The 26083-nt window shown below is 36.9% G+C and overlaps 1 protein-coding gene across 44 annotated transcripts in view; it reads right to left on the bottom strand.

Moving 5' to 3' along the window:
• RIMS2 (regulating synaptic membrane exocytosis 2) overlaps positions 1–26083 on the bottom strand; it is a 594152-nt gene that overhangs the window by 67456 nt on the left and 500613 nt on the right. For 21 of the 44 annotated variants that reach the window (XM_032316364.1, XM_032316365.1, XM_032316366.1 and 18 more), the window contains one exon: positions 12464–12705. The exons of the other annotated variants lie outside the window; for them this stretch is intronic. In XM_032316364.1, coding sequence (XP_032172255.1) covers positions 12464–12705 — 242 coding nt within the window. The remainder of the gene's footprint in view (positions 1–12463; positions 12706–26083) is intronic. 44 annotated transcript variants of the gene reach the window in all.

The raw sequence follows: 26083 nt of genomic DNA, 5'->3' as shown, positions 1-26083 counted from the left end.
ACTCATACTTTGTTTTCTTGAACTCATCCTATAGTACTAAAGTTTCCTATGCTTGACATGGATGCCTCTTTGAGTTCACTGAAATACTACTAAGTCTTCAAATTGTGATTCAAATTGAATCACAAATCTCCCAAGAAACCATTCCAAAATCCCATTCCCACCAGAAGGAACTTTCAGAAATCTTGCAGCACTGTGTACTTCTGATATGTTATCTAACATATCTGCTCTAATAGATCATCAGCTTTTGAGACTGAGTCTATGATTTGCATAATTTTTCAATAGTCCATAGTGCCTGCACAACACATTTTCTTTATTGGAAGCACAGTTAACCATAGTGAGTAAGTATCTTAAATTTATAATTTTTTAAAAAGTGTTCAGTGCTAGTCTGATAGTCTATTTAAATTTTTAAGCAATATTTAAGTACAATGGAATTTTAACTGACCGTATTATATTAGAATGTTTTATTGGAAATAGACTGAGACTCAATGGGTACTATTTTAAGAACAAAAAGCAAATCGCACCAAAAACACATAAAGAATGAGCAACCAAAAGACCAAGAAGATAAGGCAGATTAAAACTAACTGGCCTTACCTAGTTCTCTCTTTTTTTAAAAAGATTTATTTATTTATTTTAAAGAGTGAGAGCTCAAGCAGGGCAGAGGCAAAAGGAGAGGGAGAGAGACAATTCTCAAGCCAACTCCCCCTCTGATAGCAGGACTCGACACCAGGACCCTGAGTTCATGACCTGATCAGAAATCAAGAGTCAGCCATTTAACTAACAGAGCCACCTAGGCTCTCCTTACCTAGTTCTCTTATTCAAAATGAAGGAAAGACACATAAGATTTTACTGATACACATAATATTGCATGTTTTAAAAGGTCAGAAAAAAATAGGTATCTTTATATGACATGCTTATATTTTTTCCAGTATAAGTTTCTACACATTACGATAAATGTAAAATAAATACACATCCAAGGAATACTATATATGATTGAAAGGATTAAAAAGAGGAATAATTCAATATGCAAAATCTGTAAGGAAATTTTATTGAAGCTGAGATTGTACAACTCAGAAAAGAGGATTCATATCTAAATATATGAAAGATTATTTGAATATACAAAGAATGTGAACCACTTGGTCTTCAACACTATAAAACATAAAACAAAAAAGATCTGACTGTAAGTAGTATTAAATTCTAGAACACAAGTCAAAAGAGGACCTTGTGTAGCTTTAGAATTGTCCATAGTGCTGTATGATTTGGAAAACAGAATTATTATACTTCCTTGAGGAAGCAAAAAATTTCAGTCTTCCATTTTGGTTAGAAATAAGAAATAGACTTTCAATCATAGAGTAGTATGCATTTAGTTATACAGTATGCCATGTTTCTTATTGTTAATTTCATCTACCATTTTGTTTGTGAAACACAGGTATTTTCATTTGTGTAAAACTATTTTTTTAAGATTTATTTATTTATTTGGGGGGCGTGCAAAAGCTGAGGGAGGGGTAAAGGGAAAGGAAAAGAATCTCAAGCAGACTTCTCGCAGAGAGTGGAACCCTACTGAGAGGCTCCATCTCACGACCCTGAGATCATGACCTAAGCTGCAGGAGTCAAATGCTTAACCTACTGAGCCACCCAGGAGCCCCTAAAACTATTCTTATTGTCCTAATCTGGGGGAGAAAACTTGCCAACTAAGCCAAATGAACACAGATTCTTAAGTAGTCTGTAATTTTTTTTTTTTTTTTTAAGAAATCTATTTCAACCAAGTCAGAACTCTACCCAACTGTCATTTCCATTAAGAAAATTTCACAACTGACTGGTTAGATGAAGAAAAACTCAGTCTGGCTGAGAGCAAGTCAGAAACCTTTGGTCATCCATCTTCCCTTTGACATAGATATCTCTAATTCCAGTATAAAATGACTGCTGGCAGAAGGAGGAAGAAAACAAAAGGGGACAAGCAATTGAGGTATTTCAAATATCAATGGGATTGGAAGCATGTGAGAAGAGGTGGGAGGCTGGTGGCCACTGACTTCCCACCTCTGGCCACATCCAAGGAATACCATATATGATTGAAAGGATTAAAAAGAGGAATAAGTCAGTTTGCAAAATCTTTCCTTTGGAAAGAAGGTTTTGGTTGGAAGGTGTTACAGAAATGTCTGTTATGAGCACAGCCTCCTGGGGTTCTCTGTGGTTTTCTATGATTATTTCTTTGTCTTTCCACCTTTCTCTGCATTTCATGCTGCCTTACCATCAACCTCCTCCTCAGAATATGTCCCCACCTCATCTCAGACTTCTCAGCTCTTGTCCCACTCTGATTTTCCTAAGCGATTATGAAGCTTCCAGTAAAAAGCAATGAATCCTCAGATACCCGGAGAAAAGCAAAATGAAAGAAATTACATTTTTCTGTGAATGCAAAACTTTTTTGCCTAAGAGCATACCAGATCTGTTTTTCCACTATTTCAACATCAAGCGCACTTCTAAGTTATACTAGAATCTATTGTTTCTGTCCCCCGTGGCATTTATAGTATATAAATTCAGAACCACCTATATATATGGTTTTTAAATCTCTTTTCCAAAGGCCATTTGGCTTTCAATTGTTTTTAACAGAAAACACAAACACACAAACACTGACCCCCTTGGGAGATTTGTGGCCCATACTCACAAAATGCAGAGATTGCCGAACAAACCGAACACAAAGACAGAAGGGCAGTGTGACATTTTCTACTAATAACATGCAACATTTTATGCCATTCGACCACCATTTGTTGAAACTCTATGGTGTGGGAAATATTTGGTAAGAGCTGGAATGGGCAGAAAGATGAAGCAGACTAGTTTAGTTATCTACTGTGATATACTTTCACGCCACTTGGTACTTTTCCATCAAGGCCAGCTTTGGAATTTTGACTAATTATTATTTTATGTTTTTTTTTTTTTTTTAAGGTCTGTCTCTACCACTGGAGCATAAATATCCTACAAAGAGGGTCCTATTTACTACACGCCATGGAGTAGAAATTCAATAAATATTTACTGAATAAAAATATAATGGTAACATGTTCTAACTAGTGGGTAAGAGTGTCAATTTTGAAAAAAATCTTTTAATAAAAAGGATTTTTCCATCTAGAGCAGCATCGGAGAAGAAAGATGGATTCTGCCTCACTGTTTTTTCATTCCACAAAGTCTGCAATACAAAATAGCTTTCAAAGCCCAAGGGGACAATGAGCCAACACGTCTACGTTTTTTTTTTCTAAGTTGGAAAAATGAGCTGATGTTACTCCTAGTAGAATCTTAAACTGTTTACCTAGGGCTCTATTAAATTTCCGACAAATACCTGCAACTGCCTCTGGAAATTTTCCTAGTAGGTAAAAGGAATGGGACTTGCTTGGAAAAAAAAAAAAAACCTACTAGCCCCATCTACCTTTGCAGAATGTATGTTTCTACTCTCACGCTCAAAAATCTTAAAACATTTACTTTTAATGAAACTAAAAGACTTCTTTTCCTTAGTATGTACTTCTCAGCGTACCATTAAACTCTTAATGGTTTCGTTATTTAGATTTCCTAAGCCTTTACTGATTACTAGACTGTACAATGCCTTTGGCTAGTAATATCTTAAAATTATGTCCAATTAAATTAAGTAAAACCTATGGTAAATTAAAAGGAGTTCCCTGAGAATTTTTATTTTGAAGGGAAAGTTTTTTTCCCCCTAATTATATGAAAAGAACTAATTTATAAAGACGTACTTTTAGCAATAGTGAGGTCACATAGAGAGTACCATCTTTGGAGTGGATTCATCTACTATGAAACTTCTGAGTCTCAGTTTTCTGATATGTAAAATGGGAATGATGATGCAAATATCTAAGGTTGTGAAAATTAAAATGAACAAATTCATGCTACTGTTAATGATGTCTTTAGTAACGGTAAATTATTTTCTGAATTTTATATTTTAAAAAGTTCATATTCTTATAACTGATATGCACTCTGGTCTGATAGTGTAAACTGTGAAGATTAACATTTATGTCTATTTTACTTTACTCCCAGGAAGTATATAATAGGATGGATGTACATGATAATTTTTATAAAACATATCTACAATATATCCTGAACCTCCCCATCCTTTCCATCTCCTTCTACGATTATCATTTGTGGTAGGCATAATGGTCCCCCCCAAAGATGTCCATACACTATTTTCTGGTATCTCAAAATATGTTATGTTACATGGCAAAAGGTGCATTTGCAGATGTAAGGTTAGGTTAAGGTACCTTGCGAATGTAAGATGTAAAGTTAAGGACCTTAAAACAGGGATATTTATTCTGGATCATCTGAGTGGGCCCAACATAATGATATGAGCTGTTAAAAGCAGAGACCTTTCTCTAGCTGGAGAACAGCTAAATGCAAAATGTTTACTTGGAGAGATGAGAAACACAAGAAATATTCACATGCTACTGTTTGCTGGAGGATGACAGGCGTCATGTGTCAAAGAAGGGACTTCAGTCCTACGAAGGTCAAGTATTCTAACCTGAATGAACTTGGAAATGGAGTCTTCCCTTCAGCCTTTAGATAAATGCCCAGCCTTGATGACACTTTGGTTTTGGTCTTGTGAGACACAGAGAAGAAAAACTAGCCAAGATCACCCAAATTTCTGACAGAATGGTAAAGCTGCACGAAGTTGTTAAGTTTGTTGTAACTTGTTATGGCAGCAATAGAACATAATACATCACTGATCAGCCCCTCATCCTCTCTGTTCTAAACTGTCTTACTGAATTTGTCTCCTACTATTGATCTCTAGACTTTCTTACTGACAACACCTTTCTAGCTCTGATTGTCATGACCATTTCCAAATCCTGCAGTAGCATCCTACTGCCAATTCTATGGCTCCGACTCCCTCGCCTGACATTAAGTTACTTATCTGGCCCCAACCTCCATTGCCAGTCTCACCTCCCACTATGGAGGTGATCTTGCTCTGCTCCTACGTAAACAACATTTCCGTATCTCTGGGTCTACTATCACCCATGTCTGAAACGTCCATTCCTGTCATCATCATCCTCACAGTTTAAACATTATCCATAATTTAAGGCTTAGATCAACTCTTCCCTTGGCATCAGGGTTGGAAGTGGTCATTTCCATGGCTACACTAACAGCAATATAATAATATTAACATCTAAACTGATGTTAGTAATGATATTAACAGCAGTCGCTGCCATTTGTAAAGAACTTTCATATACTGGGCACTGTTTAAGTTCTTTCACGGTGCTCATGAAATAGGAAGACAGAGTCCATTATTTTCACAGCCAAGGAAAGGGAGGTTTAGAGACATTAGATATCTTGTGCATATAGCAGAGGTGGGATTAGAACTCTAAAACGCTCATATCTGTTTTCTCCACTCTGCTGCACTTCCTTATAGGATATTTTTTGTTTCTCTTGCTTGTTTTTATCATGTTCCACCTTGTTTTAAATTTCCTCCAGCCTAAAACTCCTTTCTTCTAATAGATATATGTATTTTAAAGATTTTATTTATTTATTTGACAGAGAGAGAGAGATCACAAGTTGGCAGAGAGACAGGCAGAGAGAGAGAAGAGGGGGAAGCAGGCGCCCCGCTGGGCAGAGAGCCTGATGCGGGACTGGATCCCAGGACCCTGAGATCATGACCTGAGCCGAAGGCAGAGGCTTAACCCACTGAGCCACCCAGGTGCCTCTTCTAATAGATATTAAGATCCTCCAGTATAAGACCTAGGAGAGTAAGGACTATGTTTTGTCAAGTTTTGCCTTTGATAGCGCCTACCAGAATGCCTTCCTTGCAAACAGTGTAGTTGATAAAAAAAAAAATGTGTACTTTGTGAGATGAATAAACATAGGGTGATGATTAAAATACCATAATAATTCATTAGTAAATTTTTAATAATTTGATTATGAGTGTAATCTCTAGTTTTAGGAAAGGATACTGCAAGATAACTTGCTTTTGTAGATGTAAATGGATAGTTCCTTAACAATCGCTTTCAAGTGTTCTATTTCTTCTTTCTATAAATAATAAAAACAAAACACTAGAATATGAGATGTTAAGAAATATCTGACATATATTTATGTGATCATTTATTTAAAACCTCACTGTGCCAGTTTAACATACTGAGGAACACATTTTTTTTTTAAAGATTTTATTTATTTATTTGACACAGAGAGAGAGAGAGATTGCAAGAAAGCAGAGCAGCAGGTGGTGGGGGGGGGTTAGCAGGCTCCCTGCTGAGCAGAGAGCCCAATGCGGGGCTCGATCCCAGGACCCTGAGATCATGACCTGAGCCAAAGGCAGTGGCTTAACCCACTGAGCCACCCAGGCACCCCTGAGGAACACATTTTTAAGTTACCTTGTCTATAACAAAGATGAGTTGTACATTCATTCATTGTAGCAAATCCTGAGTACTTAGCAGACATCAACTATAACAGATATGAAAATGAATGAGCTATAGTTCCTCCCCTCAAGGAATTTATAGGCCTAATGGGATTCAGAAAAATACAAATATGTAATAATAACAATACATACAGAGGTAACCCTTAAAAATCTGAAAAAGAGGCTGATATGTTTCTATTATAAAAAGTATTTTTCAACTCAACAACAACAACACAAAATAGCCCAGTTAGGAAATGGATTTCAAAAGACTTGAATAAACATTTCTCCAAAGAAAATATACAAATGGTCAATAAACACATGAAAAGATGCTCAACATCACTAATCATTAGGGAAATGCAAATTTAAACGACAATGAAATGCCACCTCACCCTTAGGATGGCTATTACAAAAAAATTACAAGTGTTGGCAAGGATGTAGAGAAAGTGGATTCTTGTGTACTGCTGGTGGGAATGTCAAATGGGACAGCTGCATGGCAATTCCTCAAATAATTAAAAACAGAATTACCATATGACCCAGCAGTTCCACTGTGGGTATATGCCCCAAAGATTCAAAAGCAGGGTCTTGAAGAGGTATTTTTACACCCATGTTCTTCACTGCAGCATTATTCACAATTGCTAAAAGGTGGAAACCACCCAAATGTCCATTGACAGATGAATAGATAAGCAAAATGTGGTACATCTATACCATGAAATGTTATTCAGCCTTAGAAAGGAAAGAAATTCCAACACACGCTTATAGCATGAGTGAATCTTAAGGACATTATGGTAAGCGAAATAACTAAGTCACAAAAGGACAAATACTGTATGATTCCACTTATGTCAGGTACCCAGATTAGTCAAATTCAGAGACAGAGGATAGAACAGTCAGAAGCTGGAGGAAAGGGCAAATGGGGAGGGTTTGATGGGTACAGATCTGCCCTATGCAAGATGAAAAGCTTTCTGTAGATGGATGTGACGGTAGTTACTGTCACTGCACTGTCCAATTGAAAATGGTTGAGGAAGGGGTGCCTGGGTGGCTTCGTTCGTTAAGCAACTGCCTTTAACTCAGGTCAATCCTGGAGTCCCAGGATCGAGTCCCACATCAGGCTCCCTGATTGTTGGGGAGTCTGCTTCTCCCTCTGACCCTCCCCCCTTTCATGCTCTCTCTCTCTTTCTCTCTCAAATAAATAAATAAAATCTTAAAAAAAAATAAAATGGTTAAGATAGTAAATTTTATGTTTTGTACATTTTATCACAATTACAGAAATAAAAATGAGTCTTTTTTTTAGAACAAACAGTATAAAATTCAATCCAAATCTAAGAAATGTTAAATTAATTTCCATTACCAGTAAAGCTATTGTTCTTAGCTACTTGCTCATCCCAGTTTGCTATAGAAATGGTTTACTACAATTCATAATATGTGGTGACTAACATAACATAATTTTAAAAATCCATAATATATTTATAATAGTTTTCACTTATGCAAAATATTCTGTCTACCTTATCTGTTATATTTGAACCACTTGAACTTAGTACAAATAGTGGCATGACTATAAATACTTGTAATTAATTGTGGCTGATAGTATTTTAAGTGCTAAAACATTATTTCGAAAGTGAGAAAGACCTGCACGTAGGGTTCAATGCATATTCTTTGTGAGAATCCTTAACATACTATATCCTGTAGCGTTGATTTGAGATTTCTTTAAAATTTATTTATGTGCTTGTATTCCGTTGTCTACAACTCCGTCACAAAACTGATGCTGGAAAACAGAGGCTGGGGAGTACGGGCTAGGAAGTGCTCAGGAGAAAGGAGAAGCGAGTTTGGTGGGCATACCAATAGTTTGGAAAATTATAATGTACATCACTTCAGACATTCTTACTGAGAATATAAAGTCTTACTTTATCATTAGGAATAATGATTTGCATTAATAATGATTTGCACTCTAACTACTTCGTCAGTGGCTGATGAAAAGCTAAAATAGGAAAAGAAGTTTCAGGTCTACCTTGTTTGTCCCCATTGCAATATTAGAATTACACTCAATCCACAGTTTTACTGCAGTGATCTTTTCAAGCCACTTGGCCACTTTCTGGTGGTTCACTAAACTAATGGCTCCAGAAAAGCACACGGCATTGACCATCTGACAACCAGACCAACCAAGAACACAAGGGGGTAAATATGTCCTAAATATTAACAATGCTTAATTTCTTCTACATCTTTTAGGTTAAAAAATAAAAATAAGTTCTATCAGTTTCTTTTCTTTTTCCCAGGGAACTTAATCATGCATCCCAAAAAGTACATGAGCTTCTCATTGAAGAGTACTACATCTGAAACTATACCAGACATGGAGAAAGACACATAAAATATGAAAAAACAGGCTAGCCAGAAAACAGAGAAATAAATAAATGATGGTAGTTACTAAGTGTTATCATTAGAGTCAATATAAAGTCCTGTGTCAGCTTAGAAATCACAAGATGAAAAGAAGATGAAAATCACTCATAGGTTCCTGAGTGACCACAGGTCATAACAACTGATCTCCACTTTAAGCTCTGAATCCAACATCTTCAACCTGCTCAGTCATTCCCACAAGGATCCCGTCTGTCATCAGAAGAGCAAAACTCTTTTTTTACTTCATTTCCCCCAAGCTACAGTCCTATTTCTTTTTTTTTTTTCCTAAGATTTTTATGTGTTTATTAGACAGAGAGAGCAGGAGAGCATAAGTCGGGGGGAGACGCAGAGGGAGAGGGAGAAAGCAGGCTCCCTGAGAGCAGGGAGTTTGATGCAGGACTCAATCCCCTGACCCCGAGACCATGACCTGAGCTGAAAGCAGATGCTTAACCAACTGAGCCACCCAAACACCCTGCTACAGTCCTATTCCTATATTTCCTTTTTAATCAAAATCCTGGAAAGAGCTGTTTCCATCTATACTGTCCAACTCCATACTCACTAGTCACATGCACCTATTTACATTGATGCTAATTAAATCAAAATTGCAAAAAAAAAATGGAAAATTAGTTCCTCCATCATAGTAGCACATTTCAAATGCTCAGTAGCTATGTGAAGCTATTGCTACCATACCATATTGGGTAGCACAGGTACAGAAAATTGCCCACATAGCCAAGAATTCTATTGGACAGTGCTGGTCTACACCACACTAGAGTAAGAGTGAAGTCTCCCAAATCCATAGCGCCTGGATCCAAATCGCAACGTGTACCCTCACTACTTGAGTAAACTTGGGACAGTTAATTCCCCACTGCTCTGGTTTTCTCATCTGTAAAATGAGGATAGTAGTAATTATTTCCTGCTTCAAGCACATTATTGTGAGGTTTAAATGATTTACATGTGAAGGGCTTAGAATAGTGCCTGCACACAAAAGTGTTCAATAAGTATTATTCTTATTTTTATTCTTGATATTCTTCTCACTGACTCTACCTTACCTCCCCTTTCCCTCCTGCACCAATAAGGTCTTGTCCACCACTGCAAGATTTGTCAAGGTTTACCAAACTCCCCATCTTGCCAAGTCCATGGTCAGTTCTCCGTCTTCCATCTTACTTGACCTTCCATCTTACTTGTCAGAAGCACCTGACACACTGATAATCTTTCTTAAAATATTTCCTTCATCTGGTGACCAAGATCCCATATTCTTTCCTTCTCTTCTCATTCTCTCTCTCTCTTTTTAATGGCTGCTCTTCCTTGAGCCTTCTTTGATGAACTGTCTTCTGATTTTCCAATGTTGGAGTATCCCTGAGCTCACCCTTTAGTTTTCTTCTTGACTAAAGTTACCTTAAGTAATCGTATCTTGTGCTGTGGCTTTAAATACTACCTGTGATCACTCCCACATTACATCCTTAGTCTTGACCTACTAGGCTCTGGGACTCATAATAACTGGACTCATACTAACTGGACTCCAACTAACCATGTAACAACTTGCTTACATGTCTAGACAGACATCTCAAAGTCAACATATCTAAACTAGAGTTCTTGATTCCCCTGTGAGGCTGAATTGACTATTGATAGCTTAAACCTACAAAATGATTTTAACTTTTCAAAGCATATTCTTATGCATTTTAAAATATTATCTTTAAAAAATCCTTGTTAGATTTGTCAGATGAACATTCTATGGCTCAGATATGTCAGGTAGGTTTTTAAAGAGGTTATAGTAGATTATCTCATATAACTCAAAGTTAGCAATGGAATCCAAGTGTCCTTGTTATTTCCATGTGTTTTCTGCTGAGTAATAATGTCTAGCAAGTCACATCTAATCTTTAGAAATGGTGACATTAAAGGTGAGTTTGGAATTAACAGACAAAGCAGCCCACCAAATAGCATGGCAGAAGACAGCTATGACTTAGCAGCATATGTACTGGACAACATACCTTCAAATAAATGGTTTCTCTTTTGACAGTTATTGTTTACATATGATTGTGATGATATCATATGCAATAATTTCACTATCTTTTAGAAAGATCCCATTTTGCTGAGTATTCTACTCTTTAGAAGGCAAGTAAGCAGTCTTGTCTGAAAACCCATTCTGGTTACAGTGGTATTTATTTTTACGATGATAAATACCATCTTTCTCCATGTGTTCGGCACATAGTAGGTGCTCAATATTTATCCCAAAACCCTGAACCAGTGGAAACAATTATTTAGTTTAACACCATGTATTCTCTAACTTATATAAAGTTATGAATATCTGTTTTAGGTTAGGTTCTGTATTTTTTTTCACTTATAGGCTTTATTTTTAGAACAGTTTTCAGGTTATAGGTACCTATAAGTTTTAAGGGAAAAAATGCACTGAAGTTCTAACTGCTAGAGATATATAAAAAAGACCTCAATTTCAAAAGGCCACCATCTATCATGTAATGTAGCTAATTATGTATAAATATTAGCAATTTTAAAAATCATTGAAATATATTCTCTATGTCCATAAATTAAATTTTTATTTGTACATTAAAATGAAAAATAACATTTTAAAACACCAAATGAAAAATACCTGTCAATAGCCACATTGAACATAGTGACCTACAACCACAATATAAGGAAAACCATCAAATAACTATTTCAATATGATATTATTATATAAGGCTCAGATTCCAGAATTGCTATTATAATTATATAAAATCAAGAGTAGCCGGGTCCAGGAATTTAATGTATCCTTAAATTCTTTTGGATTGCAGATTTTTGTCCTGATTTCTGTGTATAAGAACCCTAGTAATTCAAACACAAATGAGATTTTACCCATTTGCCTATAATTTATTTGCTGTAAGAGAAACACCATATTACATGCTTTTGTTTGTTTGTTAAGTAGAAGATATGTTATTATTTCCAAGATACCAGGGATTTAATGTTTAATTATCAACAACCATTTGAAAAGCCATTGCTTTGACTCACAAATTTCTTAATTGCTAGCTGTGGCTTTTCTGAGCAGGAGTAGGAGCGCTGTATCTAATTTATTTTTGCAGATGTGATTTAGAAACTGAATTTTAAAGTAGCAAAGCTCTGAATATCTTCACTATCAGCAGAAAATTCCTCCATCCCTGCTGCTGGAGAATATTGCTGCTTTGAAGTTTTCCCAGGGAAATAAGTACTGCAGTAAGAAAATTGATACTACTGGTAAATGCTCCTTACAACCTGAAAAAAAAGTTAGGTCATCAGCAATAAAAGATCTATATGATTCACACAAAAGATGAGGTGTCATCTTCATCACGGTAACTTGCTGAGAATGAAAATTGATTTGGCTGGTTCCCTCTTGAGGAACCTAAGAAAAGCAAGTATTTCACAGAGCAGATCATCTTTGCAAAGGGCCAGCCACTGGTAATCCAGCTCCCACAGCTCAACTCCTCCCTGAGGAGGAAAGACATTTTGTGCCTCTCAAGAACAGGGGCCAGGGTTCGCTTCAAAGAAGGCTCATTCGTCACTGAAAAACAAAGTTATTGCTTTATTTTCAGAAAGGTTAACAGGTTTCAAAGGCCCCCTATCTCTCTGGAACGTGTCATCTTCCACTAATGACTGCAAGATAACGAGCAGGAGAAAAGAATATGTACTTTAATGACAACTCACATACGAAGTCAAAAGTAACATAAAAATGCCTACCCGTTTGGCTGAGCTGAGAAGCACTGCGACTTTTCCGGGAGAGGCCAACAATAGCTACCATTTTGGCCCCAATGCTAGAGCGCCGCTTTTTGCCGCCGGTGCCCAACGCCCCCACCGCCGTGTCCGACTGGCTGCCGTCCGTCTTCTCCAGCGAGCACATGTCTCCACTGATGCTGGTGCTTTTGGTCATGTTCTTGCCAGAGATGCCCATTTGTCTGCTTTGCATTTTGGATGTAAAGACACTGTAGGCCGATGGATCGTTAAAAGGGACGGCAAGAGTGAAAAGGAAAAGACAGAAAATGTATTTTAGATGAAATGTCCGGAGTCTAACGAAATGATATCATTTATGGGATCTATTTTTAGAGTTTAACCATTTGCAAGTACCACGGTCTTGAATGGGCTTTACGATTCAGGGTCAAGCTCACACAACTATGGAAACTAATAATCATGATTTCATTTCCGCTGTCACAGAAGGCACCGGTTTGCGTGGCCACAGAGGGAAAAATAAATGTTCACAAAAAATCAGAGGGCTTATTTAAGATAATATACTGTCCAGCAAGGGCAAGTATGCTGCAGAGAAAGCTGTACAGCAAAGGAAGACGTTTCCAAAAGCATTCTTCTCCAGTCTGCTTTCCTATTGCCTTCAAAAAGAAATTACACGAGTGGTAAAATTCTTCGAAAAAATAACAAAAATAACAGCGCCCACTGCTAAGAGTGGCCCTTCAACATAAGTTCTTCTCTGTCTCCTAAGCTTTAAGAGTTATCTAATAATGGTTAAATTTTCTAACAGAGATCGATGTTTTCATTAGTTTTGAATTAAAAATAAGTTACTTCACCTAACAGAATTTCATATTTATTGCTTTCTATTCTCCAAAAATAAAGAAAAGGAAGATTTCCCTCTTGCATTCATTTGAAAGAAGGAAACCTCATTATCAGATCTCTAGGCAATGTGGTCAGAAAGCAATCAATGTCTCAATGAAGCATGTGAGCTGATTAACGATTACTGATTACTGGTGACGATTACTGATTAGCTGATTACTCCCATTGGCAGTGTTAGCACTGATTACTGATTACTCCATTGGCGGTAGTCAGTAGACTAACACTGCCAATGGGAGTAACTAAAGACAGGACCCTTGATTTTTCTGTGATCATTGGAGTGTGGCGGGAAATAGTAGAGGTTGAAGAATCTCGAAGCAGGCTATCCAGCTGGCCCCCAAAACCTGAGAGAACGTGAAGGAAGTGGTCTGTGTTGCAGGAATGGGAAGACTTAATCGCATATCATTCTGACTCAGGATTAGAGTAATAACTTCTGCTTTAATTTGGTTTTGATAGTATGAGTGAATAACATAATTATAGCAGCAAAAGAAAAGAAAAAATCAAGAAACATTAGAAATATATTTTTTTCATAAAGATTTTATGTATTTATTTGAGAGAGAGAGAGAGAGAGAGAGAGCCTAAGCAGGGAGGAGGTGAGGCAGAGGCAGAAGCAGACTTCCCGCTCAGCAGGGAGCCCTAATGTGAGGCTCCATCTCAGGACCCTGAGATCAGGACCAAAGCGTCTGCAGACACTTAACTGACTGAGCCACACAGGAGCCCTAGAAATATCTTTAGATGTCATTTAAAGAATGGGAATTAGAAAACGGATCTATTGAGATAAGCTCTTATTTCTAATTTAATTTCTTGGTCTCCCTAAAAAAAAAAAAAAAAAATTGTTTTTACTTCATCTTAGAGTAAAATCTCCTAAAAGGCCAGGACCACATGTTAATTTTATGTTTATTTTCTTCAAGTATTTCAGAGGGGAAAGTCCTAGTGTAACACTGTTTTAAAAATATAGTAAACTAGGGGCACCTGGGTGGCTCAGTCAGTTAAACCTTCTACTCAGGTCACTATCTCAGGGTCCTGGAATCAAGCCCTGCATTGGGCTCCCTGCTCAATGGGAAGCCAGCTTCTCCGCCCTCCCCCTTCTGCTCCCCCAACTTGTGCTTTCACAAACTCTCTTTCTCTGTCAAATAAATTAAAAAGGAAATCTTTAAAAAAATACAGTAAACTGTACTATTTTACTCCTCACATTAGTTTAAGAAGAAATGAGGCATAAATTGGCCAAAAGAGAGAACAGTGTATATGTTTCTATAATACCCAAAATTAATCATTTTCAAGCTTGTTTGATTTTGCTATTCTTTAATAAACAACAATAGAATAAAAGAGAAAGAGTTTGGGAGGCGAAAAGATACGGGCTGGACTCCCAGTTTTGCTGTTACTTAACAGACTTCCTTGAAAGAGTTAATTGCTCTACTCTGAGCCTCAGATTCCTCATTTGTAACATAAGAATACTCTATTTTCCCTTCTTCTTTTAAAGAATAGGGATAATATCTCTAAAGTAAAAATTTAATAAAGTGAAATCACAATACTTTTATTAAGTAATATGGGCAACAGACAGAATAAGGCTACAGCCCTTCAACATGCATCATATAAATACCTAACAACACCAGTAGAAATGATATTTATAGTTATAAATTTATAAACTTTCGAAATTAAAATGTCTATAATCTCTTTAGGATAGCCACCGTTAACACAATGGACAGCAGACATCACGGAGAGTCGGGAAATCTGGGTTTGATCTTTGGCTAGCTCATTCGGGAGAGTTAAGCCTTTTCTGATACTTAATTTTCTCAGTAAATGAGAAGATGTTAAGTAAAGCACTAAACAGAATGCCAGCCACATAAGATTTCCAAGAATTAGTCTCCCCTACCTTCTCCTCATTATCACCACCATCACCACCACTGCTGCCATTTCCATTCAGCAGTCATTAAACATCTTAAACTGGAGTTTCTGCAAGGTCCCCTCAAACTATGATATGCTTTGCTGCCCTGTGATATTTCTTATCCCATGGATTCTGGGCAAATAAACACGGAAATGCAACATACAATTTTCACTGTATGTTGTCATCAGAAAAGCCTAGAAAAGCTAAAGTTTAGCTGAAACTAAGGTTTTTCAAAAGAATAACGTGCTCCATATAACACGTCAGAAAACCCCAGTACTCCTGTCATGGAGGCATCTTTCCCTCAAATAAATACTTTTCGAAAACAGCCTCTTGCGGCATCTGGGTGGCTCAATGGGCTAAAGCCTCTGCCTTCAGCTCAGGTCATGATCCCAAGGTGTTGGGATGGAGCCCTGCAATGGGCTCTCTGCTCAGCAGGGAGCCTGCTTCCCTTCTTCTCTCTCTCTGCCTGCCTCTCTGCCTACATGTGATCTCTATCAAATAAATAAATAAAAACTTAAAAAAAAAAAAAAAAGAAAACAACCTCTTAAGTCATTCCCACCCAAGGAAGTGAAAGACATACTCACAAAATATTATTTAATGTACCTTATGATTTTTGCATCTTAATTTTCATGGTTGGCTATTAAAGCCATAAAGAACTCACCCAAAATTAAGCAGGATACAATAAAATACTAACTATAACTGATAAATCAGTTTGTAGATAAATTTAATGACATTTTGGTTTTACAGAAGTATATTCTCTTCAGCCTAACAACTTGGATAATGCATTATCTGCATTAAAAGTTTTGGGGCACCTGGGTGGCTCAGTGGGTTAAGCCTCTGCCTTCGGCCCAGGTCATGATCCCAGGGTCCTGGGATAGAGCCCCTCATCAGGTTCTCTGCTCAGTGGGGAGCTGCTTCCCCCTCTCTCTCTGCCTCTCTGCTTACTTGTCTGTCTGTCAAATTAAAAAAAAAAAAAAAGCTTTGTAAGATGGATCTACTCTTCATCTTCTAGAACCGTCGAGATCACTAGGGATGAGTTTTGAATAGCTACCCTCCAGTGCTGTGTTTTGACAAGAGGGAGACTGAGGCTAGAGTATTGCTACAGGTTTCCTTGACTTTTCCTGCTCGTCATCACTTAAAACTATAAGCAAACAATGCTGTAAGCAAACAAGCTATTAACCAAAATTTTTAAAGCTTTATGACTCTGGATTCATGAAATACTTTGCAGTAAAATAAATCTGTAAACATGGGTGATCATTTGGAATGCTCAAGGTGATTAAGAAAACACAGATCCATTACACTATCAATTGCAAAAGAGAGTGTTTCTAAGGGTCTGGTAAATTTCCAGTGCAGCTGTGTGTGGAGGGGGTGTCTCAGTGATGGACTTCTGAAGGGTGATCTGGCAATATGTATCAAAAGCCTTTAAAAAAGCCCAGAGGAGCTTTTAACCTCTCTATTCTACTTTTAGGTATATCCTAAAGGAAAATTTAGCAACGTGTACAAATTTAGCAATAGCATTTACCACAGAATTGATTATAATAACAATATACTCATACACACAAGAGAAAACCTCATAAATGTCCAATAGTTGAGGGTGTTTAAATCAGTTATGTTCATCAATAAAGTAGACTATACCTTTGAAAATGATATTATAAATACGTATTTATTGACATAAAAATGTCCTTGACATGGTGGGGGGCAGAAGCATCTGCTTCTGCTTGCAGCCTAATTTTGGCTGGCTCTCATACCAAATATGGATTTACCTTATTGATAGGGGACACACATAAATTCAAACCCTGGAGGCTATCCGTTCTTTAATCCATCTGTCTGTCTATCCATAGCTATCTATCACCTATTCTTGCTCAACTAGGTGGTTGGAGAAACCTGGATTTGTGAAATGATCTACCATTTCCCTGCACAAGGGGCATATAAATAGAATATGAAAAAATAAAAGTATATGTTCAGAATGTTCCTGTTCTTATGGGGAAAAAGTATAAATGTACACAGCAAAAGATCTAGAAGGATATACTGTGCACAGTGTACTAAAAATAGCTTTAATTTTCTCTGATTGGTAATTATAGTTTTAAAAGTGTTCTTTTTTTCAATTTCCCCCCAGCATACACGGCAACAAGAAAAAATATTTAAAACAAATGAAAAGAGCAATGAAGGACTAACATACCTTTTTCTTTTAGATAGTTCAAGTTATTCAATCCACATAGTTCATTCTGAGGGCTAAAGGTATAGCATGGCTTTCAAGCTAATCCCAAGAGATTACCATACAATAATACTGGATATTGATATAGGATGCTCAGTTCTAGAAAGAGATACAGCCATTTCTACATATCTGAATATCATTTTCATCTTTTCTAATTTTTGACTTCAGAAAAACAATGAAAAACTTTATACATTTAGTACTCTCACAGTAATACATGTGAAATTGCCCATGCAAGTGATCTATTTTAGGACATAATTATAAATGTTGAAATTGTATCTTGAAAGATTTTTTTAAAAGGGAAATTTAGTATTGTCAATCATTGGGAGAAAGATAATGAACGGCAAGTGAAATATTTGTAGATATTCCTCAAAGACTTAAATAGCCTATCAGGGGTTATGGCAGTATGTGATTAAATTAAATGAAGATTATAGGCCAAGGGGCCAAAAGTGTTAATTCATAGTTTGAATGAATAGAGCTAAGTGGTTTGGGTTAAAGTAATAAATAGCAAACATAGGACAAAGGCAAAGTCTGTGTGTATGAGAATATGGGCACAACAGTAACATTGTAAATAAAAAATACAGTCTTGCTGAAACAAATACTTCACCATATTGAGAACCAGGAAGGTGGTTAGGAGGGACTTAGCCAAAGTGTTAGAGACTAGGGTGATTTCAGAACCTTGTGGTCTTAACTACAGCTCAGCCCAGCAGCTGTTACAGTAGAGTGTGCAGCTCAGAAACAGAACAGATACTTCTGGATAGGAAGTAGGCAGAGAGAATTCCAGGGGTGGAAGTATTTATAACATCTGGGGCTAGGAAGTGGTGCTAGAGAGGGCCTGCAGGGCTCAAAAGGAAGGAGACAGTAGTAATAATGGTAGAATGGGAAAAAGGCACCCAGTGAGACTGGCCAAGCTCTCAAACAGTATGGCTCCTTGAAGGGTTTGATTCCTTTTCCTTCCCATTGTTGTGTTTCTGGAGGCAGGTGACAATGGCTAACCATGTACCTATCACAGTGAAAACTCATACTTGATTGCACCAGTTGTCAGTCATTGGGCAGATGCCTGAATTACAGTGTCTTTTCTTGAATTCTGGCATGTTCTTGGGTGTGGGAAAGAGGGGTCACAAACTCTGCTCCTGTCTTAATTTCTCTTAATTAAAATTTTTCTCTATATTAAATACTATGGCTTTCCTAAAATGTGGAACTTAAAATTATTAATACCCTAATTTATGATTTAATAAGTTTTATTTCACTTACTCAAGTGACCATCTGCAATTTTAGGCTTGGAAAGTAGTAATCATGTATTCAACAAATGTTTATTTAACATCGATCACCACAAGGATAAAGATAAACACATGATATGCCATAGTTTCTTTTCATTAATTTACTGGCAAATATCAGCATGAGAAATGCAAATATGGCTACATAATGACAGGGTCTTCTTTTATAACTGAAATTCCAGTGACCAACTCTAACATCAAGAAACCTTAATGAATTGTTAACAATTCAAATAAAATCTCTCTCTGAGGAGCATGTAAAATCTGAGTTTCCTATACTCATTCTTTCATTTCTGGAAATGACACAAATTTAAAATTAAGTATTTTTAGTATTACTGAAGTTGATTTATAAATGCATTCAATTAATATACCATAATTTATTAGTATAGGATCTGAATGTATTGGAGGGGATATGTGTGTTTGTCTACTCCACAAAGTTGATATCCAGAGTTAGGGAGGAATAATGACCTAATTAATGAAGTATTTTTAGCCAAAAATATCTGCCTTGATGAGAGCCATTAGTCACAGAGCTGTGTTTATGGTACAGGTCTTGGGTCTCAGGGAAGGAAGAGGTCTCAAGGCCTCAGTGTCGACAGAGCAGATCGTCGCTTAGTTATAATAGTTTAAGGAGTCCCAGGAAGTCCTGTAAGCTCCCCAATTCCCCTGCCAACTTCTTGTTCATGCCTAAAGTTCTGCTTGATTAGATTTCTTTATTAAAAAAAAAAAGATTTTATTTATTTATTTGACAGAGAGAGACAGTGATTGCAGGTACACAAGCAGGGGCAGGGGGAGAGGGAGAAGCAGGCTCCCGCTGAGCAGGGAGCCCAATGTGGGGCTTGATCCCAGGACCCTGGGATCATGACCTGAGCCAAAGGCAGACGCTTAATGACTGAGCCACCCAGGCGCCCCTAAAGATCTCTTAAAAACAAAACAAAACAAAACAAAATATTCTTTAAGGAAAAAAAAAGATTTCTTAGTTTGAGGCTTGATCCTTTTTCATATGCCACTACCACTAGGATTTTGATCATTCATTTAAAAGATATTTATTTTATACCCACTACGTGGCAGTTCTTGGAGTCAAAAGTACAGCAGAGAAGGAGAGAATGTCCCTGTTTTCATGGAGCTTTCATTCAGATCATCATAGGGAAAGGCAATAAACAAGTTAATAAAGGCCAATTTCAGATGGTGATATGTGATCTGAAGAAAATAAGGTAGAATAAAATGATTATGGGGACTGGAAAGTTTGGAGGAAGGGCAACATTAGCATGGTCAAGAAATGCCTCTCTGAAGAGGAGACAACTGAGCTGAGTCCTGAATGATGAAGTCAGTCATGCTAAGGAAGGGCACCAAGAGGGGAGCAAGTGCAAATATCCTGAGGCCAAAACAAGCTGGTTGTTAGAGGGAACTTATGAAACCAGTGTTAATTGAATGAGGTGAAGCTGTAGATACTGACATAAGATGAGGTCAAGAGAGAAGAGGACCTGGAATTGTTGGGATCAATGTACGTCCTGTCCTACCGACCCTTATTGAACTGCCTGTTCAGGTATTAGATCAGAGCGACCCTAAGTCTGTGCGGACATACACTGCACAGGTGGTGGCACCAAGAAACCTGGGCTCCAGACCAATATTTTGTCTCTAAATATACCATTAAAGGCCATTTTGAAGAGAACATGACTGTCTTCTATAAATAGTGACAAATTTATGAAGACTTAGATCATCAAAGGTATCAGGAATATTCATTTACTAACTGAAAATTCCTAAATTTATTTAAACTCTAAAGTCTACCTATATATTAATCCTTCACAGTTCCTTAATTTTATAAGTTCTCCATCAAATTGATGAGTAACATATCTCTACCACCACCACTTTGAGAATGAAGAAACTTACTTTAAGAAAAAAATTTAAATGTAATACTTTACAAATCTAAGTCTATGTTTCTCTCTGTCACACAGTGATCCTGGTTTCTAATAATTTATTTTGCCCATCCTTATATGATCATTTTTCAATATCTTTTTTTAAGTTAGCTGTGTTCTGTCTTCCTTAAAAAATTAAACACAAAAACTACACTTAGAGTACATATATTTCCATCACGCCACTTGCTTTCACTATTGATTAAGAAAACAATTTGTAAAGAAACTTTATACAAGAATTACGATTTTAAAATGTTTTCGTTATAACATGTACCTTATAAAACCTACTCCTTTTCTCTGACTTCAGCTTCTTCTTTATAATGGTCCTCAGTGCCAAGAGCCAATTTATATTTTGATTCTTTTTCTCCTTAAATTTTTAGGCTTGCACACATTTCTGGATTCAGCTAATTTACATACAGTACACGTTCTTGCCGCTAACTAATTGATTCCATTAGCAAATATTTACTGTGTTACACCCACTTGGTGTTAGGTCCTAAAGGAGCAAGTTGGGGCTGGAAGAGTGTCTGAGCTCTATCTTCATGCTCGGTGGGGCCCGAACTAATGGGAAGAGAACTTTTACTCTGCACACAACAGGAGAATTTTCTCTTGCTCAAAACAAGTGTCTTTCTAACAATCTAACCAGGGGAACACCTTTTTCCAATTAGTGCTAAGGCTCCATTTAGCCTACAGTACGGTTGGCATGGCAGTGAATAAAAACAACGAATGAGGTACAGTCATTATTTAAGAAGCATATAGTTTAAAATGCAAGTAAGACGAGAAGTGCTTATGCAAATTAGTTTTAAAAAATGTTATAAGTAGTAGAGAAAATCTTGCAGTACTATGAGATTTCATTAGAGGGAAAGAGACCATTAAAAATCAGAGTTCTGGGGCGCCTGGGTGGCTCAGTGGGTTAAGCCTCTGCCTTCAGCTCAGGTTATGATCCCAGGGTCCTGGGATCGAGTCTCACATTGGGCTCTCTGCTAGGCAGGGAGCCTGCTTCCTGCTCTCTCTCTCTCTCTGCCTGCCTCTCTGCCTACTTCTGATCTGTCAAATAAATTAAAAAAAAAATTAAAAAAAAATCAGAGTTCTGGAAAGTTTCATGAACCTGGGTCTTGAATACTGGGTAAAAGCGATTACATGTAGCGAGAAAGAAAAAATACTAAAGAGAAGAGAATATTTTGCATTAAATGCAGAAAGAACATGCCATGTTTTGGGGATGAGTAGTGCAGTTTGGCTGAAGTAGAAGATGTTACAGGCTAAGAGTAGCAGAAGTGAAGTCCGGAAAAGCAGATTAGACTCACGTTGTTATATGGATTCCTGTAAAAAGAGTCATTGAAGCTGATGGTGCTAGAGAGTAACACACAAATGATAAACAAGGAAGATTACGTAACCTAGTGGGAGGAGTCATTAGGCTGTTTACAATATTCTGTTCTCCTCCTTGCAGGCAGGGGCAAGGTAAGGTTATCTTGCCTTACTCCACCGAGGCTAGAAGTGATCTTTTGACTTATTTTGACAAGTGAAATGTTAGTGGAAATGAGTCATGTTGCTTCTGGGAGGATGCATTTAATTGATGGTGATGAACTCCAACTTGTCTTTCCCTCTATCAGACCCTGAGTGACTACAATGGGAAGAAACAATGTGTGTTGGTTAATGTCACTAGGAATCAGGGTTGTTTATCACAACAGCACAATCTCATCTGTTTTTGACTAACAAAGAGGATGGAATAAAAAAGACTGGCTACAGGAAAATCAGTTAAGAGTTTATAGGAATAATCTGGGGGAAGAATAGAAAAACCCAGGCTCCTATATTGCTCTTACTAATAAAAAGCAAAGACTAATGTCAAAGTTATTTGGAAAGAACCATCTGTATAGCTTAGTATCTGCATCTGGAAATAAGATATAATAAGAACTCAAATTAGTAAGCATTTACCATACGCCAATGGGTACTCTAAGTGCTTTATATGAATTCACTCACAACTTTTTTGGAAGAGGAAACTAACACCCTTAAAGAGCTTAATGTTTGCCTGGGTAGTGATGGTTTAGGAAGGGATCACCACAGAATGGAATTTCGGATGGAGAGGTTCAATGGGAGGAAGCCGCACACTTAGGACAAGGGCCCAAGGGAAAAGTCAGGGCTAAAAAGATGGAGTAAATAAATATAAGTTGAACAGGAGAGGAGAGAAGATAAGAGGCAGCTTACATAAGGAAGCCAAATGTAGCAAGACAGAAATGACAATGTTTGAGAAGATACTCTGCAGAATACTTACAAAGGTTTGGAAGAAAAGGAGGGACATTCTCAGAAATACGAAAAACAGAATAGGGTTAAATCCCACAGAAGACAAGAGAAGGATGAGTTCACAAATGTTGAGGTGGTCAAGTGATGCAAAGAATTCATTAGTAGGAACGTTAAGAAAGCTCTAGATTTGGAATTTCGAGGACACACAACTGGCCTTTAAGAAAGCCAGTTAATTTGATCTCTACTGAAATAGAGATCAAATTCAGTTTCCAAGAAGTTGACAAAGGAACTTGATGGAATGGAGAGGAAGCTGTTCAGGAGGCGACTATGTTGGACAGATTTGCAATTGAAGAGAAAGAAAGAAATGGTAAACTCACGGGAGTATCCAAATAGCACAGTTCCGAAAACAAGGATTACTAGTATATTACTTTTTTTTAAAGGCAAAATCAGAAGAACTTGAGGAGAGAGAAAGATTAAAAAGTCAAAAATTGATACAAAATATTTCTTCAAAATGGAGAAATATAGGAGTTTAAGAACTCAAGTGAAAAAGTTTGATTTAGCACGTTGAATTTCTTTGTTTTTTTGCTCAGGGGCCTCCTTTTCCCAATCCAGTCCGTGAGGAGGCTAGAGATCATTAATAGACTTTAAACTCCATATTTTTATGACTTTAATACCTCTGTTAATCTGGTTTTAAAAATTAATTCCTTTCAAATTTTCATGGTTCCTTTACTCTTTCTTTTTAATTCAGCTATTGTTCCTCCCAATTATCCTTAGTATATGATTTTTAAGCAATAACATCTTCTTCTTCATAGGTGTTCAGGATAAACTCCACAATTCTAACCCAGCAATTCATTGTGTATATCATCCCCTTAAATTGTTCTATTGTTTCTCCTCTACTTTTCAGCTAACACAATTACTTCTATATGTAAATATTTCAGGCAGGAATAGACTTCCCCCTATTTCATTTTCATTTCAGCTTCTTTTGATTTTTATAGATTTGCCCCATCTATAAAAAGGTCCATGGCAAATATCAGAAAGTATCCTCACTGGCCTGTAACTCCGAGCATCAATTTACATTTTTCACCATTCTTATCAGTATCAAAGGAACAATAGTAGTTAAGGTTTTGTGAAAATTAAAAAAATAGGCTGAGGGCTTTGATTTATTCTTGCTAATTGTCCAGCTCTATAAGTGTACTAACTTTGCAGAGTATTTAACAAATGATGACTATTCCACACTCGTGAAATGATTATACTACATAAAAACTCACATGATGTTTCTAAAATTAATATTGAAAGCTAAGCCATAATATGAAAATATTCTTGGACTATAACTTACCCACATCAAATCATACATTATGAAAATATTCCTGGACATTAGTTTTAACCCATATAAAATGACTAGATGTTGTACTTCAAAATGTATACAAATGTATGAATGGCTATATATTAAGAATATTAATTCCCCAGACTATAAAGTACAAAACATATTAGTCCCATATTTTGAAAAATATTGGATACTTTAATTTTTTGAAAACTTGATTACAAACCAAATCCAAATTTTAACTATTTCTCTACTTTGTATAATCACGTTGCATGCATCATTTCAGAGAGTGAGAACATGCTTTAAACTTACATATCTTGATGAAATCTAATTACTCATTATCTATGTAACTTCCATAGCTAATCAAATCAATCTTTCAAATTCACAGAAGACTCTACCAGAATTTCTGGAGTCCTATGGGATTAAAAAAACCCCAAACCCATTCTAGAATATTTTTCCAAGACGCCAAATACATATGCCCATACATTATTCTTTCATATTTGGGAACAGTGATGCTCTTATTCAAGTTGTGTATGTTTTCCTTATATTTGGCCAACAATGACCTTGAAAAGACAAGTAGTTTCTTGCCCTTTTACCTTTCTTAGTAACAGTTAGAGTCAGATAAAATGATTTGTAGGGCACCACTATTCCATGTTCCTTGAACTGGCAGCTGTCACATTATTTTTCTTAATGAGCTCTGAATTATTGCTTGCAAAAGATAGCCATTTTTTATCATCTATCTTCTTTACAGCAGGGCTCAGGAGCCTGGGCCACAGGATTTGGAAATGTCAGGGAAGAGAAGAACTTTGGCACATTATGCTCTCTGAGACAGTTTTGTTAACGGTTATCTGGTCCCTTGCTCCCGTAGGAGAAAATTAGGGCTCTAGGCTTAGAAATAAAAGACCAAGAAGGAGTCTTTCCTTCAAAAGTACCCACTAACAGGCCACAGTTACAGATATTTAAAAATATCTAAACAACAAAGCTCCAAGTGAGAATTTTTTTATAGTTCTTAATTTAATTTTAGTGGGGATTAAAAATCATCTAAAGATTATATGTGTGATATATGTGCATATATACATATGTATGTGTACTGTTTACTTTTTTTATTTTCAGTGTATTATGATGTTTTAACCTTTAAAAACCTTCCTGGTTGGGAAGAAATTGCCCTTTCTGGGGCTAGCCAATTGTTAGAGACAGGGAAGGGCTCAGCCCAGGGCATGTCTTTGATATGCAAATTAGAAAATTCGGAGCCACACCTGCTCTATTTGACTTATTCACACCAAACGCATACTTTCCCTGCCCTACATCATTCCAGGACCTGGTACCAGGCAGTAGAAGACCACTCCGAAAACCCAAAGTCCAGCTGGAAGGAATGACTTAAATCTGCTTGTCTTAAACTGTTTACTCTGCCTGATCCTGGCTTTCTAACTCCCCCAAAAGGCTCTGGCCTTAACTCCTCCCTTATTCCAGCCCCTTCTGCCTTCTGAACCTACAATGCTTCTTTCCCATGTGGCCTTGCAAGGCGTGGCACGCCTCCTTGGTTCCTAGGACCTGTTACCGTTGACTTCATGTTCCTGAGCTCCTCCGGTGTCTCCTCTTGGGGCCACTCCTGACTGACCTTGGCACAGAACACTGGAGACTATGAATGTATATATGGATAAAATGACCATACTTCCTGTCAAAGACCATGGTCTTTTGCCTTAGTCAATAAGTTTAGAAAAACAAGGTAATAAATTAGAAGAGTTAGGAAACAAAATTCCCAGGAAGCTTTAATGTGTAAATTATTTTGTGCAGTACAGCACTGTATCTAGGTTAAGACTTAAACTTGCATATTTTAAGTTCAATTTAGACATTTCGTGTGGAAAACATACTTATGTGACAGGTAACCCCTTACTTTTTGTTAAACT

Source organism: Mustela erminea, chromosome 16 (assembly GCF_009829155.1).
Source record: "Mustela erminea isolate mMusErm1 chromosome 16, mMusErm1.Pri, whole genome shotgun sequence".
Taxonomy (NCBI): Eukaryota; Metazoa; Chordata; class Mammalia; order Carnivora; family Mustelidae; genus Mustela; species Mustela erminea.
This window is presented reverse-complemented; position numbering and strand designations above follow the sequence as displayed.